This window comes from Macaca nemestrina, chromosome 18, assembly GCF_043159975.1.
Source record: "Macaca nemestrina isolate mMacNem1 chromosome 18, mMacNem.hap1, whole genome shotgun sequence".
Lineage (NCBI taxonomy): Eukaryota > Metazoa > Chordata > Mammalia > Primates > Cercopithecidae > Macaca > Macaca nemestrina.
This window is the reverse complement of record NC_092142.1, coordinates 10,159,029-10,176,540: the sequence shown is the minus strand read 5'-3', so window position 1 is coordinate 10,176,540 and position 17,512 is coordinate 10,159,029. Positions and strand designations below refer to the sequence as shown.

The window sequence follows — 17,512 nt, the reverse complement described above, 5'->3', positions numbered from 1 at the left end:
ATTCACTGCTGCTGCTGCTGATGGTGCTTTATGTTACTCCCCTACAGGGCATCTACAGCTGCATTCATGGAGTGCACATTGAAGAAAAGAAGAAGTCTCCAGACTTCAATCTGACAGGATCCCAGAGCAACATGTTAAAACTCCTCCGGTCAGCCAAAAACATTTCCAACATGTCCAACATGAACTCCTCAAGAATGGACTCACCCAAAAGAGCTGCTGACTTCATCCAAAGAGGTTCCCTCATCATGGACATGGTTTCAGATAAGGGGAATATGATGTACTCGGACAACAGGTCCTTTCAGGGGAAAGAGAGCATTTTTGGAGACAACATGAACGAACTCCAGACATTTGTGGCCAACCGGCACAAGGATAACCTCAATAACTACGTATTCCAGGGACAACATCCTCTCACTCTCAATGAGTCCAACCCTAACACGGTGGAGGTGGCTGTGAGCACAGAATCCAAAGTGAACTCTAGACCCCGGCAACTTTGGAAGAAATCCATGGATTCCATACGCCAGGATTCACTATCCCAGAATCCAGTCTCCCAGAGGGATGAGGGAACAGCGGAGAATAGGACCCACTCCCTAAAGAGCCCTAGGTATCTTCCAGAAGAGATGGCCCATTCTGACGTTTCAGAAACGTCAAATCGGGCCACATGCCACAGGGAACCTGACAACAGTAAGAACCACAAAACCAAGGACAACTTTAAAAGGTCAGTGGCCTCCAAATACCCCAAGGACTGTAGCGAGGTCGAGCGCACCTACCTGAAAACCAAATCAAGCTCCCCGAGAGACAAGATCTACACTATTGATGGTGAGAAGGAGCCTGGTTTTCACTTAGATCCACCCCAGTTTGGTGAAAATGTGACCCTGCCCGAGAACGTGGACTTCCCAGACCCCTACCAGGATCACAGTGAAAACTTCCGCAAGGGGGACTCCACACTGCCAATGAACCGGAAGCCCTTGCATAATGAAGAGGGGCTTCCCGACACCGAGCAGTATAAACTCTACTCCAAGCACTTCACCTTGAAAGACAAGGGTTCCCCACACAGCGAGACCAGCGAGCGATACCGGCAGAACTCCACGCACTGCAGAAGCTGCCTTTCCAACCTGCCCACCTATTCAGGCCACTTCACCATGAGGTCCCCCTTCAAGTGCGATGCCTGCCTGCGGATGGGGAACCTCTATGACATCGATGAAGACCAGATGCTTCAGGAGACAGGTAACCCAGCCACCCGGGAGCAGGTCTACCAGCAGGACTGGGCACAGAACAATGCCCTTCAATTACAAAAGAACAAGCTAAGGATTAGCCGTCAGCATTCCTACGATAACATTGTCGACAAACCTAGGGAGCTAGACCTTAGCAGGCCCTCCCGGAGCATAAGCCTCAAGGACAGGGAACGGCTTCTGGAGGGAAATTTTTACGGCAGCCTGTTTAGTGTCCCCTCAAGCAAACTCTCGGGGAACAAAAGCTCCCTTTTCCCCCAAGGTCTGGAGGACAGCAAGAGGAGCAAGTCTCTCTTGCCAGACCACACCTCCGATAACCCTTTCCTCCACTCCCACAGGGATGACCAACGCTTGGTTATTGGGAGATGCCCCTCGGACCCTTACAAACACTCGTTGCCATCCCAGGCGGTGAATGACAGCTATCTTCGGTCGTCCTTGAGGTCAACGGCATCGTACTGTTCCAGGGACAGTCGGGGCCACAATGATGTGTATATTTCGGAGCATGTTATGCCTTATGCTGCAAATAAGAATAATATGTACTCTACCCCCAGGGTTTTAAATTCCTGCAGCAATAGACGTGTGTACAAGAAAATGCCTAGTATGGAATCTGATGTTTAAAAATCTTCCATTAATGTTTTATCTATAGGGAAACATACGTAATGGCCAACGTTCTGGAGGGTAAATGTTGGACGTCCAATAGTGCCCTGCTAAGAGAAAGAAGATGTAGGGAGGTATTTTTTTGTTGTTGTTGGCTCTTTTGCACATGGCTTCATGCCATAATTTTCCACTCAAGGAATCTTGTGAGGTGTGTGCTGAGCATGGTGAGTCCTTAACCAAAAATAACTAACTACATAAGGGCAAGTCTCCGGGACATGCCTACTGGGTATGATGGCAATAATGATGCATTGGATGCTAATGGTGATGTTATGATTTCCTATATTCCAAATTCCATTAAGGTCAGTCCACCATGTAATTTTCTCATCAGAAATGCCTAATGGTTTCTCTAATTCAGAATAAGCAATATGGTATGCATGTAAACCTGACACAGACAAAATAAAAACAGTTAAGAATGCATCTGCACTGTAGTGAGATTGACATGTGCAAGAGATTAGGAAGTGTGGCTCGTAACAGTTTCAGCTTTCTCGTTATGCCTTCCATCACAGCCCAGGCTCACCCCAAGAACTCCAGGCTCCCCCAAAGAATAGCAAATCAGTGTGTTCGTGGTGACTATGCTACCTTCATTATAGTTCATTTCCAAGACACATCTGGAGCCAAAGGCCCGAGGGACCCTCAGGTGGAGAGAGCTACAGGAATCTCTTTGGATGTTGATGTGTGTTTCTCTCACCCTCGGCTTCGATGGTCTTGTTCAGAGCTGCATAAACTAACACATTTATGTCTTCGAGATCTAAGTGTGGATCTTCTGTCTGTGACACAGTGGCCATTGTAGTTTATCCCGAAGACGCCTATGTACGTAAGTTTGCATTTCCTCCCTTCTGGTGATGACTCAGGGTTGTATAGTATCTGTTGCCCCTTCCCTCCCAGAGTAACCATAACTCGTTCCGTTTCCAAACAGCCATGGTGGTGTCCAATTAGCTGTGTATTGCTCGTCCCAGAGTTGTGAATGTGGTGACATGCACCAACAGCCGTATGTGTACTGTGCTCTGTAAGAAGTACAATGCCATCTGTCTGCCGAAGGCTAGCATGGTTTTAGGTTTATCTTCCTTCACATACAGAAATTCTGTTGGACACTCACTTCCACCCCAACCTCCTCAAATGAAAAGCCTTCAAAACACGAAACACTCTTGGATCTACCCTGAGTATCCTCCAAACTGTGGATATAGACTTTAGTGAGACAAGTGATTTCTCCCGAGTTATTCTCTCTGTTGGTGGCAAACCACTTCATAGCACCAACAGAGATGTAGGAAAAATTCCTCAAAGCATTTGTCATTTCTGAATCACCTGCATTATCCCATTCTTATTCTACTCAAACCTGTGCATATATGACATGAAATGATACCCATTTTATTTTAAGTTAGAGGCAGACAGGGGAATACTTATGCATGGGGAGCCTGTTAGCACAGTGCCTGCCACAAAAAAAAAAAAAAAAAAAAAAAAGTGCCCCCGACAAGATAGTTGCTATGTTATGACACTTTATCAGATCAGGATTTTCTAGTTTAAAAATTAAATATCATAAAACCAGCAAATAATATTAACTAAACCTTTTCTATAGTTCTACTCTGTTAATTAGTGTATTTCATATATATGAGCATATTTGATGTGTTTGGGATAACTAGCCATCAGTGTGTGCAGAAGACCTCAGTCTGTTTCGGGCCATGCTACGGAAACACTAAGCTAATGTAGACTCGCCTGACCATTTCCTGGTTTCCTCCTGCATTCTGCTTTACGTTCTTGAAGAAAGGGAGAAAGTGGCAGGTTGAAAAATTATCCCGTTTCTTCTCCTCATGGTGTGCATTCTGTTTTGTAAGTATTATTTTCTTGCATGTGGGCAAGTGCCAGGAATGATTCTCTTAAAGCTCAAGGATGCATGGAATAGCTCCATCTTTGGGAAAGTGCGCCTGACCTGCAGTGTTCCTATAATGACGAAAAGTGGTTGCAATAAATTTCAGGGTCAGTGGTAGAGAACAGAGGGAGGCAGTGGGTGAGAGGAGCTTCCTTTCATTTTTGAAAGGCAGAAGGGGCTGACTAGGTCTTGGGGATGCATATGCTTGAAAATGATATTTTATTTCCCGGCTGCTGTATCTCTGCTGTCCCAAGACCCAGCCATGGAGAAGCCTGGATCAAAGGGCCTGGAATAGTCATCCCAACTTCTGATCCTAAATCTGAATTTCCATGACTGTGTGGCCTTTTAGCCCTTTCTACCTTTTGCCCTTCCACTGCGTTCCAAACCTTTATCCACCCCAGCAAGGATCACCTCCATTTCCTCACAAGTCTGGGATGTTTTGACACGAATGAATTAAAAAGCCTCTCCAGAACACAGAAGAGTGATTTGTTGTCAAGCCAAAGAGGCTTTCTGTCTTCGTCTGGTGTCCTCTAAACCCAGAGGGCTGCCAAATGCCACAGAGACCTCTAGGGAGACTGAGAGTTATACTTGCACTGACTTAATCGGTCAAAAAGCCTTCCCCTAATAGCAGCATTATTTCTGCTATTAACCCCATACATACATCTCTGGATAAAGAAACTGAAAATGTGGCCTTTGGAATAATCAACAGTAATGTTGCAAAAAAAATCTATTTCCTTTTTACTACCCAAAGTGTTTTCTTTAAATAAATAATCAGAAATGTTATGCTGCACAAAGTTTATGGTTTCCCTTCTCTACTAATTCATTGACTCTTCAATGTGATGATCCCAAGCAAAGAAAAAAAAAAAAATCAACTACTGATCAGATGGTCAATTTCTAAGGAAAAGATGCAGAGTTATTCAAAAGTCATCTAAGTTCAGTTTTTGCAAAAAGAATATTGGGAATGTAACGTCCAGTGGTGAATGGAAACCACAGTATGAGAAGTAACAAGAATTAAATAGGAAGCCCTAGACTATAGATCCATCACAGAAGATTCCTGTAACATATCCCAGCTCTGAGGTCTTAGATTTGTGGATGGCAAGGAGTCCAAATCTCTGAACACAAATGCCTGAGTTTCAGCTGGCTTAAGTCAGAACTGGCATCCATAATGATATCTTGTTAATTCTAATTGGTTTTTTCCACTTGAGAAGGACCTAACAGGTCCTCAGAGAGGTACACTTGAATGCAAATGGTTGGGTCTCTGTCCAAGGGTAATAGCATGCACATGCAACCAGTTTAAAATACTCTGGGTAAGAGAGTCTTCTAGAGCATGAACTGTACTTGAGAAACCTTTGTGCTTCTGGAAAATGAGTTTCATCATCCTTACATCTGCAGGTTCTTAGGCCGCTTATGGTTTCAATGCTCTGAGCTGGCAAGTCCCTATAGGTCTATCTTTCTGCCAGGGAGATATGCAGGATTATAATCTCACCACACATTACTGTTATGTCCTCTGCAAATCTCTCTGCATTATTTATCTGTCTGCCCAGCACCATGACGGGGCATCCACGGATTACTCTTGATTTTCTCTTCCCTGATTCACAGGGTGCCAGAGCGTCTTCGTATTTAGCTTTTCTAGTGAAAGCATTAAAATTCACCCATTGCAGCAAAATCTGTCACATCATTTCACGCTTATTTTCTGGGGAGAAGAAAAAGAAAATTACACCTTGTTTACAAATGAAATAGTTTCACTTAAATGGGACTGTAGCCAAAGCAGTTAATTAGTCAAAAGATCCACGGCTGTCATATAGTCACACATTGTTTATTCTATTTGATATGTCGACCACTGATGTGTATTTAATATTCTGCATCCTTCTCAGGAAATGACAAATGCCCTGAATTATTTGCAAATAGAATTGCTAATGAAAAAGAAAAAAAATGTTGATGTTAATTAAATGGTGATTAAAAATTTATCTCCTTTAAATCTAAAAAGTGCAGCTTTAATAATCAGTTGTCATATAAATAAGTACCTTGTACTGAAATCCCTTGCGGTTTAAGACCTAAATAAACACTAATTTGAGAAATCTAAAATACCTTACAGAGGAGCTGGATATATTCGTTAACATTATGCACATTCCTGTACTGTTTCTTTGTGCATTGCTGTCGTGCATGAATCCTTGAAAAGGGGACATGCGTTGTTTCTGAAATGGAGCCTGTTTGTATTAACCACGGCTATAGTAGACATAATTGGACTCAAAGAAAAAGAAGTTCGAGTAGGTGGAAGCTAAATGTGTTGGTTGATATTTAATGAGTGAAGGGTTCTATGTAAAGGCAATTTTCCTTCCAAAAGTACTGTTTATTTTCACTGGAGACACAATTAGACCTTTCCAGATACCCCATCTCTTTTTGGTGAACAGGGTTGAAAGTGATGTGGGGTCTATACTTGAAAAGTTCTCCCAGTATGCAGTTACTGTTTCCCATTCAATCCCTACATATTGTACTGTGTTCATACCTAATTGTATCAGATGAGGTCAGCTTGCCACTTGATATGGATCAGAGATGATAAAATGCACTTATCCTGTGAATACAACTGCTTGTGTACACATGTATATAATATACATGCTTGATTTCTACCATTCACACATAAGTGTATTATCCAAATAAAATTGTACATATTGTAAAGTTTATGTTAAAAATTAAATGGTGATGATGGTATTAACACATGGAAAACCCATTCTGGTTATTTTTATGGGAGGATATTTCTGTAGAGAGGGCACTGTATTTTTTTAATCTCAGTTGTAGGGAGGATGACAGAGCTTAAGTAGAATTTGGGTGTTGGTGTTCTTGGCCCCTTCTTTGAAAAACAAAACTCTGGGATGAGGGGTATAGAATCTATTCTGCTCGCATTTGCTTCTGAAGACAATGCTGATATGGACTTGTGTGTGAATTTCCTTAAACATGTCAAAGGGCATAGATTTCATATTTAAATACTTTATCCTCTTTCCTCACCTGCACTCTTTCTGTGCCCAGCAGTGCTTTCAGTATAGTATTAGCTAGAAGTGCCTGCCCAGAAGGGTCTTAGAAAAAGAGAGTTTGTAGAACCACACCAAAAGTTAGGAGAAGGGGAGGAGAGATGAGAAAATGAAGTTTACAAATGGGCAGTTGCCTGTTTAAGATCATCAAGTTAGAGTATCAGAGCGAGGATTAGATCCAAGACATGGTTCAATTTCCGGCTCGGTTCTCTGACCGGGCTGACTTATTTCTAGGTTTCTTTTTAGGGGACACTCCTAACTACTTCCGGAATAAGAGCCAGAGATCCCCGTAAAGCTGCCCTGGCTTTTTTTTTTTTTTTCTTTTTTCTTTTTTTTCACCTCTTGCCCTAGAAAGACCTACCCATGCTCCCATGCTTCTTTGAATTTTGTTTTCCTTTAAACTCCCTCACAATCCCTGTCTTAAAGTTCTAGAAGAGAGAAAACGTTTTTCAGAGACTGTCTCCTTAGGAAGAATCAACAGGGATATTGTTTAAAACCTCAAACTGAGATAAAAGGCTGGTAGTAACCGTTGAAATAATTGAGTTCTATGTACCATGCACTGAGGAAGAACCAAGCACACTGACCAGCTAATAGGATTTCACTGAATGTCCACTTCACTTTGAAAGCCAGTTTGGGATTGTGGGGGAGGGGATGCAAAATAAACAGAAAATACAGTCTCTTCCCATAAGTAGCTTATGGTTTAGAAGTTCAGTTCTCTAATCCAAATGATAACCAAGGACCCGTGAAATGCAAACAGAGACTAAACAGCAAAAATTAGAAATGAGCCAGGAAAAAAAAAATCTGATTCTAGGAGCATACTTTTTTTTTTTTAAAGTCCTTCCCTAAACCTTTAAGTAACTCTGGAGAATAGAGTTAGTGCTCCTGGAAATGCACTTGATTTATTTTAATCTTCAAATAACGTGCTTAGGAGACCCAGGAGCGGCTAACCAGGTGAACACACTCACACTCCTACAATTTTGCACAGGAAGGCTTGGGTCTGGTTCCAGCCAGTTCTCCAATCCTTCCCAAATCATGCCTCCTCCCAGCCTTGTGTTATGACATGTGCCTCAAGAAAAGGTTTAAAAAAATTCCCCAAAGGATTAGAAAATAGACCATGATGTAAAAAGATGAAGCATTTCCCTAAAGCTTTTTTGTTTGGTTTTGTTTTTGACGTTTGAAGAACCCTTTTGATAGACCAGGGTATGAAGGTATCAGGGAAGGGTGGAGGGAGAATTCTTTATCGAGTTCCAAGTGCCTACTGTTGTGGCTGACAAAAGAGAAAGCATCAGGTTCCCTAGAGAGAAAATGGGGCAAAGAGATGGGGAAAGGAATATAGGTGTATTTCAGGAAGGATGGCGAGGTGGAGAGGGAGCTTTTGTCACTCTGTCCATCCCATTCTATGCATTCTTGGGATGTTATATTTTCTGCTTATCGCAAGTACTTGCCATGGATCTGCACCTGAATTTGAGAATATCAAAATATATCTAAATTGAGTGTAGGCAGTATTCTAGGCATATCCTAGAATGTGATCCTCAAAATAACCTTAAGATATAAATATGATTGCTCCCATTTTACAGATAAGGAAACTGAGGCTCAGGTTTTTCTCAGCCTCATCAGTAACTAGAATTAGTAAATCTCTAATGTTAGACATATTCTCAAAGTGCCTGGTCTCCTTCAGGGAGATCAGAATAGAAGTCAGAAAGAGAGGTCTGCTCTTTTGAGGTTCCTGGGCTTATACCCTTGAGTGTCAGCCTCTGTGACAGAGAAGTTTGTTAGGGTCGTACCCCTCATTGCCTGATTTGGGTGTATTGAGAATTTCTGGGGATCTCACCTCTGTTCATAGTTCCTTCTGAGACTTGAACACTGTTTGTGTCTCCCTTTCATATGCTTGCACTCAGCATTTTAAAAAAAATTCCTGGGGAGTTATTTTCTCTACTTAGCATGTGCCTAATCTTAAATATCTCTTTCCTAATGTCTCATCTTTTTATCACTCAACATCAGGGCTAATTCCATTAAACATATGTACATAGTACATGCTCTCAAGTGTGTGGGTATGCACACACACGCAGCCATGTGGCCCTCCATTAAAGTCCTCCTAAATATTGTGACCCATGTTCAAAGAGGTGATATTATTTGCAAGTTGACTGTTCCTCCTATTTCATCCCTATGTTTGGTTATCTTTGCCAGGCAGACGGAATGAGTTTCAGAGGTGGGACAGGGAATAGGAAATAGAGTTTCTGCATGAATGATGGAGAGCTTTGGTAGTCAGAATGTTTGAGGACCAGCTATTAAAAAGTTGTTGTTTTCCTTCTTGGTCTTTTTTTTTTCATTTCCAAATTGTCTTAGAGATAATTCGCTGCTCACTTAGCATTAGGATAGTGATGGTTATTCTGTCCCACTGAAGAGTGTTGAATTGGAATGCTTCCACCGGGCTTTATAGGTACCCAGAATGGCCTAGTATTTAACGTACTCTGCAGGCATGCCGCTGAGCACACACTGCCTTTCCTGCATTCCCCCCTCTCCATGTTCTAAGCCACATTTCTTTCCTGGCATTTATATTTACTGGGAGGTGAGGGGTGCATTAGGCCCATTTGATGGATGAGGACACTAGGGGGGATTTGAAGGAATGTCTTTCTGGGAGTCTCCATGAATTCTCTGGAGGGTTAGCTAACTTAATGCAAGTTAAGTGCTAGTCTCTGAGAAAAAATTTCTCAGCTGTTTCATCTTTCAAGCTTTTTAAGACAGAAAGATTATTATTTGTTATTTGGAGATCCTGTTGTTGGGTCTACAAGTGCATGACAATGTTCTCCTTGGAATGTTGAACTATGTAGAAATGGAGCACTCCAAAGAACAATTTGACCAATAGCATTTCTTCTCTGGGGGTTGTATTTCAAAGCATGCAACTCTCCAGGGAACCAGAACTAAATTGCTTAAAATGAAGTCATTCCTCAGATTAACTTCCTCAGATAAGGTGTCAGCAGTCCGCAGAAACACAGAAGACAAAACGGAGATTATCACTCATAATTCTCTCTTTCTTACTGTGTCAGTGAAACAATGAGTTTGCATTTTTGCAATCCTAGAACATTCTTCATTAGCCCTGGGTCATGACTTCTTCCAGTTAATTCTCTTTCATACCTTTAGGAAAGATTTAAGATGAACCCTCAATAGGATATTAACATAACATAGCCAATACCACAGCTGCCTTTTAAATTAATAAGGTTAATTGTTCTCCAACAAACATGAGTTTGTCTTTAGCATTTTAAATGCCTCCCATTGATCTGACATTTTGCTGTTTCAAGTTTTAAAGGGCTCAAATCAAAGACTATTGATAACTGAGCAAAAAGCGAAGGTCCAGAAATACGAAAACATTGTCATTTTTTTTCCATGAAAAGCAATCATAGCCTTTGGGATTCAATCAAAGTTTCTACATTAGCCATCTAAGACTTACTGAATTATTTCCATTCTCAGTCAAGCTAATTCAAGTGAATGAACAGTATTGACTTTTAAAATATTTTTTAAAATTTTTAAAGTCTTTATTAAGTTTGTAGACACAGCTCTGGGGTCATGACCACTTATAGAAATGTTTCAGTTTAAAAACAAAAGATTAAGCCCTCTAATTTGAGCCAAATCCAGGTGATCTTTTTGGAAAATTTTGATGAATATGAAAAGATGAAAGTGGAACTTTTAACATTCATGTTCCCCAAATTTTTGACTGGGAAGGGATGCTAATTGCCTACTTAAGATATAAGTTCAAGAATAACATTTTCATAGAAAAGGCAGAAAACTGCTTGACACACATAGTTAGATGTGGCTCAGGTGCCTTCCAAACCTGAGGGTCCCCAAAGATTTCTTTACCAGTTGTTTTTTAACTGTGAATCTTAATCTTGTTCATTCCCCTGCCAAAACAAATTTAAAAGCATAAACCTGCTGAATTAATTGGCAGAATTCACCATAGTTTATATCACCCCAGAATGTTTATGTGTATGTGTTTATGTAGAGCATATATATTTCAAGCTGAATGTTCAGAAAGAATAAGGTGAGTTTTTTGGTGGCTTGAATAAGAATTAGATCATAAAAATTATAAATAATGGCCTTCTCAGACAGAAAAAGAGGATAAATGATTCATTTTTCACTCATGTATTAATAATAAGACTTGTTGCATAATACACAAGCTGGTCATTGCCTGCAAGAAAGTTATTGAATTAAGCGGCTATCCAGGTTTATGTCTGAGTCCATTTTTAATCCAATATGGTTAGGATTGAACTCCATATGCAGAGGGTTTCTATTCACAGCTACATTCAAACAGAATCCAAAACCCACATCAGAACTGACTTGATGTCTTGTATGGTGGAACTCAAAGCAAGCTGTGTGCTCTATGCAATGGTCTTCATTTGGGAATTAATGTTCACTGATCAACTGCAGCAGTTTATATCTGTCATGTTTTAATCCACTGCATGAGGAAGTGCTAATAACTGTATTAAATATTTCCAAGCATAGCTACAAAATTACATGTTTGCTTAACACCTTTCTATGATAGAGGAAGTATATACTATGGTTGTCTTCTTGTAGTATGTCTTTTAATTTTGTTCAATGTGTTATCAACTGTTTTAAGGAATGGGGATTGACATGTGTGTGCAAACTGATATGTACATAACTCCTGAGGCAACAGAAGTGCCCGGTCATATGGTGTAAAAATGTAAATACAGGAAAATTTCATTTTTCTAATAAAGATAATTTCTGCCAATTGATATGAAAATGAGAAATTGAGTTGTGGTCTTTGTTGTTGTCATTGTTGCTGCTGTTGTAAGCATCACTGTGTTAGTCTGTTTTGCATTGCTAGAAAGGAACACCTGAGGCTGGGTAATTTATAAAGAAAAGAGGTTTATTTATCTCATTGTTCTGCAGGCTGTACAAGCATGGCACCCGCATCTGCTTGGCTCCTGGTGAGGCCTCAGGAAACTTTTAGTCATGACGGAAGGGAAGAGGAGCCAGTGTGTCACATGATGAGAGAGAGCAAGAGAGAAATGCCAGGCTCCTTTAGACAACCAGCTCTCTCATGAACTAATAGACAACTCTCTCATTACCATAGGGTGGACACCAAGCCATTCATGAGGGATCCGTCCCGATGACCCAAACATATCTCACTAGGCCCCACCTCCAACTTCTGGTGATCACATTCAGCATGAGATTTGGAGGGGACAAATACCCCAACCATATCAATTGCTGTTTCAGGCAGGCTTAATGTTTGTACAAAGGGGAAATAACGAGTTCCCCACTTTGGCAAGGGGAGAGGGTAGAGGGAGGCACGGAATTCAGGACAATTCTTGGCTTGGCTTCAGGATTTCAGCCAAAAGCTTAGCCACTGTCCCACACCTAGCTCTTGTCTTCCTGTGCAGTTCCTGTGCTTGTAGCCTTGACCCTGATAATGTTGACTTTTACCAAGAAGCACCCTTATGGCAAGAGGGGAAAGGGGATTCTTGCAATACCGGGAGGGGAACTATTGCAATAGGGAGAATTCTCTGACAATAAGTCCGCAAGCATCTCAGGGTTAGGCAAAAGGGTTTTTCTTTTACAGGGAGAAGTAAATAAAGCTAGAAAGAACAAGGTAAAGGAAAGTGAGATGAACAGGAGTAGCAAGAACAGGAGTCTTACCTATATGACTTAGTTAAGACTCACAGATGCTCCCACTTGTTTACCCACACCAAGGCCAGACACACGCCCTCCCAATGCCTATTCTTTGCCTCATAAATGATTAACTGAAATGTTGATCCCTACTGATCAGTTGGAACAAAAGTGCTTGTTAATCAAACGGTTAAGCTTCCCTCCTTCTCCAGGTCCTTGAACTCTGGCCAAACCTCAGCCCAAGCCAGCCTAAAACCTCTCCCTAACAGCTCCTCCTGGGAATAGGCAAGTCTTAAATACCCCATCTATCCACCTTCTGACCAATTGTGCCTCTCCTGTTCATCTCACTTTCCTGTACCCTGTTCTTTCTAGCTTTGTTTACTCCTCCCTGTAAAAGAAAAACCCTTTTGTCTAACCCTGAGATGCTTGCAAATCTATTGTCAGAGCATTCTCCCGATTGCAATAGGCCCTCTTCCTCTATTGCAAGAATCCCTTTCTCCCTCTGCAATAATCCTTTTGAATAAAGTCTCTCTTTACTAAACCCAGATTTGAATTTGGTTTAACAACCCCCATCTTCAGATCAAGTGACATTTCTACAACCCAAATCTGACAATGTTAGTTCCACCTCTCCTTAACTTAAAACCTTCAGCTTGGTCCCCCGTGGCCCACAGGGAAAGCCCAATTCCTTGCTATAGTGCACAAAGCCATTCCAACCCCTGCCATACCCCTTTCTACCATGCATCTTATGCTGTAAGGAATCAAAGATATTTTCACCCTTCCTCAAGGACACCATGAGCTCTTATGCTCCCATGTTTTTGCTGATGCTGTTCTTTCTTCCTGGAATGCTGGTCTCCTTATCAATGCTTAATTCTTTTTTATGGTCTATTTTAAAGATAAACCTCTTCTTAGTCTTTCCAAGCTTCCTCCAGAAGCATAGTTAACAGTTGATTTCTCCACGATCCATAGCCCCATGTACACACCTCTATAATATAATGCATCAAGCTTTACTACATTTTTAGGTGTGCTACTTTTCCTTAGAATGTGAGCTTTTCCAAAACAGGGGCCATAAAATTGTTCACCTTTAAATCCTAGCACCCAGTACATCATGTGACACTAAGCATTTTTGGATGAGTAGAAGGACAGCTAGATGAAAGAGTGAATGGCTGGTGGTGGTGAATAGATGGAGTTCTTTGGAATCAGTTCTCAGCTTATGGTACTCTTCTAACTAGCTTATTTTACTCAGTCCTGTGACTTTAAATGCCACTCCCACATTTTTATATTCGGATTCAACTTTCTCCATAAGCTCTATACTCCCATCCATATTTCCATTGAGAGATCTTAAAGACATCCAAGACCTAAGATATCTTGAAAAGTACTGTGGACAGCCCATCCTTCCAACAGAAATCTGGTCCTCTGCCATTGTTCCTCATCTTGGAAAACTGCATGGCTATTGACCTGATATCTCAAGCCAAATGTCTGTATAGTGATTCTTCCCTCGTCTATTCCCCTTCACATCCAATTATGTGTCTTTATGACCTTTATTTTATTTATTTATTTATTTATTTACGAGATGAAGTCTCACTCTGCCACCCAGGCTGGAGTGCAATGGCACGATCTTGGCTCACTGCAACCTCCACGTCCCAAGTTCAAGCAATTCTCTGTCTCAGCCTCCCGAGTAGCTGGGATTACAGGCATGCACCACCACACCTGGCTAATTTTTTGTGTTTTTAGTAGAGACAGGGTTTCACCATGTTCAGGCTGGTCTCAAACTCCTGACCCCAAGTGATCCACCCGCCTTGGCCTCCCAAAGTGCTGGGATTACAGGAATGAGGCACCGAGTCTGGCCTTCATGACCTTTAAAATACATTCAAGACCCATCTATTTCTCATCACTCCTTCCCCGTCACTCCAGTCCATCATCTCTGATTTATACTACTGCAACAGCTTTCTAACCCATCTGCCAGCCTCTCCCCTGGCTTCCTTCTTATCCATTCTCCAGACAGAAGACAGGGCAATCTTTTAAAAACATCAATTAGATAATATGATTCATCTGTTCTCAGGCCTTTAGTATCTTTCCATCACAATCAGAATAAAATCCAAATTCTTCCCTATGACCTTAGGGTGCCAACTGGTCTGCCTCATCTTCCATCTTGTCTACTACTGCTCTGCACCACACTCATTAAGATCCAGCCACACCGAACTTCTCTCACTTCAAACAGAGGTAATTCAGGGTCTTGGTACTTGCAACTGCCTCTCCCTGTAACTCTACCCCTAGATACTTCTGTGCTTTCCTCCTTTATTATACCTAAAGGTCTGTTTAAATGTCATCTCAGGAAGGCACTGTCTGACTACACTTTTTTTTTTTTTTGATACAGGGTCTCACTCTATCACCCAGGCTGGAGTGCAGTGGCATGATCAGAGCTCACTACAGCCTCGAACTCCCGGGCTCAAGCGATCCTCCCACTTCAGCCTCCTGAGTAGCTGGGACTACAGGCATGCATCACCACACCTTTTTTTTTTTTTTTTTTTTTTTAAGTTTTAGTAGAGATGAGGCCTCGCTATGTTGCCCAGGCTGGTCTCGAACTCCTGAGCTCAGGTGATCCTCCCGTCTCCCAAAGTGCTGAGATTACAGGTATGAGTCACTGTGCCCAATCTGGCCACACTATCTTAAATAGAATCTCCCCCATCACTCTCTGTTCCCATAGCATACTTTGTCCTTATAGCACTTAACACTATCTGTAATTTTATCATATATTTGTGTGTATTTGTTCATTGTACGTCTTCACGGAATAAGTGTAGTGACTTGATGTATCTCATTCACTGTTCAAGCACCAGCAGTGTCTGATACATGGTGGGTATCCAGTAAATGTTGCATGAACAAATGAATGAATGGATCAATAAGTAACAGTTGATGGATGAAAAATTGGTTGGATGAATGAGTGGACAGAGAGAGGGAAAGGGTAAGTACATGACTAGATGGATATGTGGCTAAATGGATGAAAGTAGGAATGCATGAAGGGTGGGTGAATAGAATGCCATTGATTAGGACAAGTAGTTCCTAGCCTCCTAGCTCATCCCACCTTGCTCTTGGGCACTTCTCATATGGCAAGGTACACTTTTTCCTTCAGAATTAAAACTAAATATATAACTAAAAGTATATTCTCAATGAGGGGTTGAAAATATCCTTCACATCTCCTCCATTTTTCCCCTAATCTCTTTAACCTTCCCAAGGATATTCAAAGGGCAGTTTATGAAGGATGCCTTATATACCAACCCCTATGAACCCGGGACACATACAAAAGGGTTCATGGGGACCCCGCTGAAATAGTAACAGAGTTCAGAAAGTCACATATAAGACCGCAATACCTGGCTCTGGCAACCAAAACTCTCTCTGTTTTCTGAGAGGCAATGTAACTAGGGGAAAAAGCAAGTCTCTCGTTCTCTCAAAATCCACACACGCACCGTGTACTTACTCTGTACAAAGGCCCATTCTTTGGTAGATTACAGTCTAGTGGTCACTTCTGAATCTTTAAGACGATGGTGGCTTCGCATAGAGACTCTTCTTCTTGGGGCCTGGGCTAGATTGCAGCCTCCTCACAGTTGGGTAAGGCTAGGGATTTCCTCTTCAGGAGCCCCCAAATGGCTGCCAAGTCCCACAGCCTTCTGGGAAGAAATGGCGGCTGCTCTAGTCTGAAGAAGTCACTGCCTTCCTTCTGCCTCAACAAGGCAGACCGTCTTCCCTGAGGCTGCAGAAGACCCAAGCCCTTGCAGTAGACCCTTCTCTAAGTCTGACCTAACCTGAAGGAGTGGAGAAAACCCTTGAGGAGAGTTTCTAGTGGGGCATTGCCCTTGTGTTCATGGTAAGGGCGGGAAAGGGATAGACTGTCATTTGCACTGTGTGGCAAATAGCTTCACCCATGGGAAGATTTGATCTAGGAAAGTTTGTCTGGGGCAGAGATGTAACTTCCAGAAATGCTGATTTGTTGGAAGATCATGTAGATAGAGCTCAGGTGAGTAACAATCAGGTGGGGGTCCCTAAGAATCAGGGTTTGTGGTCCTTAAAGAGAGTGGGGTAAACAGTGCCTCAGGCATAGGTCTCAAAATCTTTCTAGGTTTAGGAGCCTCAGACTCTCACAGAGATGGATGGTTTTATAAGGGTTATGAAATAATGAGAAGACACATGGTATCCAGGAACCCCCTTTCTTATTTTTCTGCCTGGCCCAGACTGTAATGAATTCTGTCCCCTCTCATCCCCTCTCATTAGAGATGAGGAAACTGAGGCTGGGAGAAAGGGTATATGTCATTCAAGCTCACTCAGATCTTAGCAATCAAGACTTCATGGTTGAATCTGGCACCAAGTGCTGAGATGGGTAAAGAAAATCAACATTTCTTGAATCCTTACTATGTACTAGTCTGAGCCAGGTTCACAAACATCGTAATATTAAATTCTTCCAACCAAACAAAAGCTCAGGTTCAAGACTCTTTCCTGATTCAACGCACTTCAAACTACAACCTGTGTGTCTACCACAGGGCCAACAGATCAATTATATCATGAAGCAAATCATGCACAAGAACACACTTATTTGATCCCAAAATAAGTAATCTATAAGGTATGAGGATCAGAAGAACACAATGGCAACTATTTGTGTGCTGTTCTATGTTGCTGTAGAAAAGAGCCCTGTGAGGCAGGTTATATCGCAATTTTTATTCACTTCCATGTAACAGATAAGGAAATTGAGACTCAGAGATAAAAGTGACCCAGCCCAGATCACTGAATTGATATGCGGCAGAGAAAGGAGGCCTCAACCCAGATGGTCTGACTCCATACCCCAAACCACCCCTAAACTTTTTTTTTTTTTTTTTTTTAAGATGGAGTCTAGCTCTGTCACCCAGACTGGAGTGCAGTGGCACAATCTGGCTCACTGCAACCTCCGCTTCCTGGGTTCAAGCAATTCTCATACCTCAGCCTCCCGAGTAGTTGAGACTACAGGCGTGCACCACCACACCCAGCTAATTCTTGTATTTGTGGTAGAGAAGGGGCTTTCTCCATGTTGGCCAGGCTGGTCTCAAACTTCTGACCTCAGTGACCTACCAGCCTCAGCCTCCCAAAGGGCT

The 17,512-nt window shown here is 41.9% G+C and overlaps 1 protein-coding gene and 1 long non-coding RNA gene across 6 annotated transcripts in view; one reads left to right on the top strand and one right to left on the bottom strand.

Moving 5' to 3' along the window:
• The window catches only part of LOC105467785 (uncharacterized), a 74,032-nt gene that overhangs the window by 44,180 nt on the left and 12,340 nt on the right, over positions 1 to 17,512 (bottom strand). The window lies entirely within an intron of this gene.
• LOC105467787 (glutamate ionotropic receptor NMDA type subunit 2A) overlaps positions 1 to 17,512 on the top strand; it is a 444,595-nt gene that overhangs the window by 421,073 nt on the left and 6,010 nt on the right. The window contains exons 14-15 of one of the 4 annotated variants that reach the window (XM_011717504.3): positions 48 to 1,224; positions 1,568 to 11,524. In XM_011717504.3, the coding sequence (XP_011715806.1) occupies positions 48 to 1,224; positions 1,568 to 1,641 (1,251 nt within the window). In that variant the 3' untranslated portion in view covers positions 1,642 to 11,524. Of the gene's footprint in view, positions 1 to 47; positions 11,525 to 17,512 lie in introns of those variants that run through there. The other 3 variants (XM_071084110.1, XM_011717503.3, XM_071084109.1) reach the window with 3 other exon arrangements.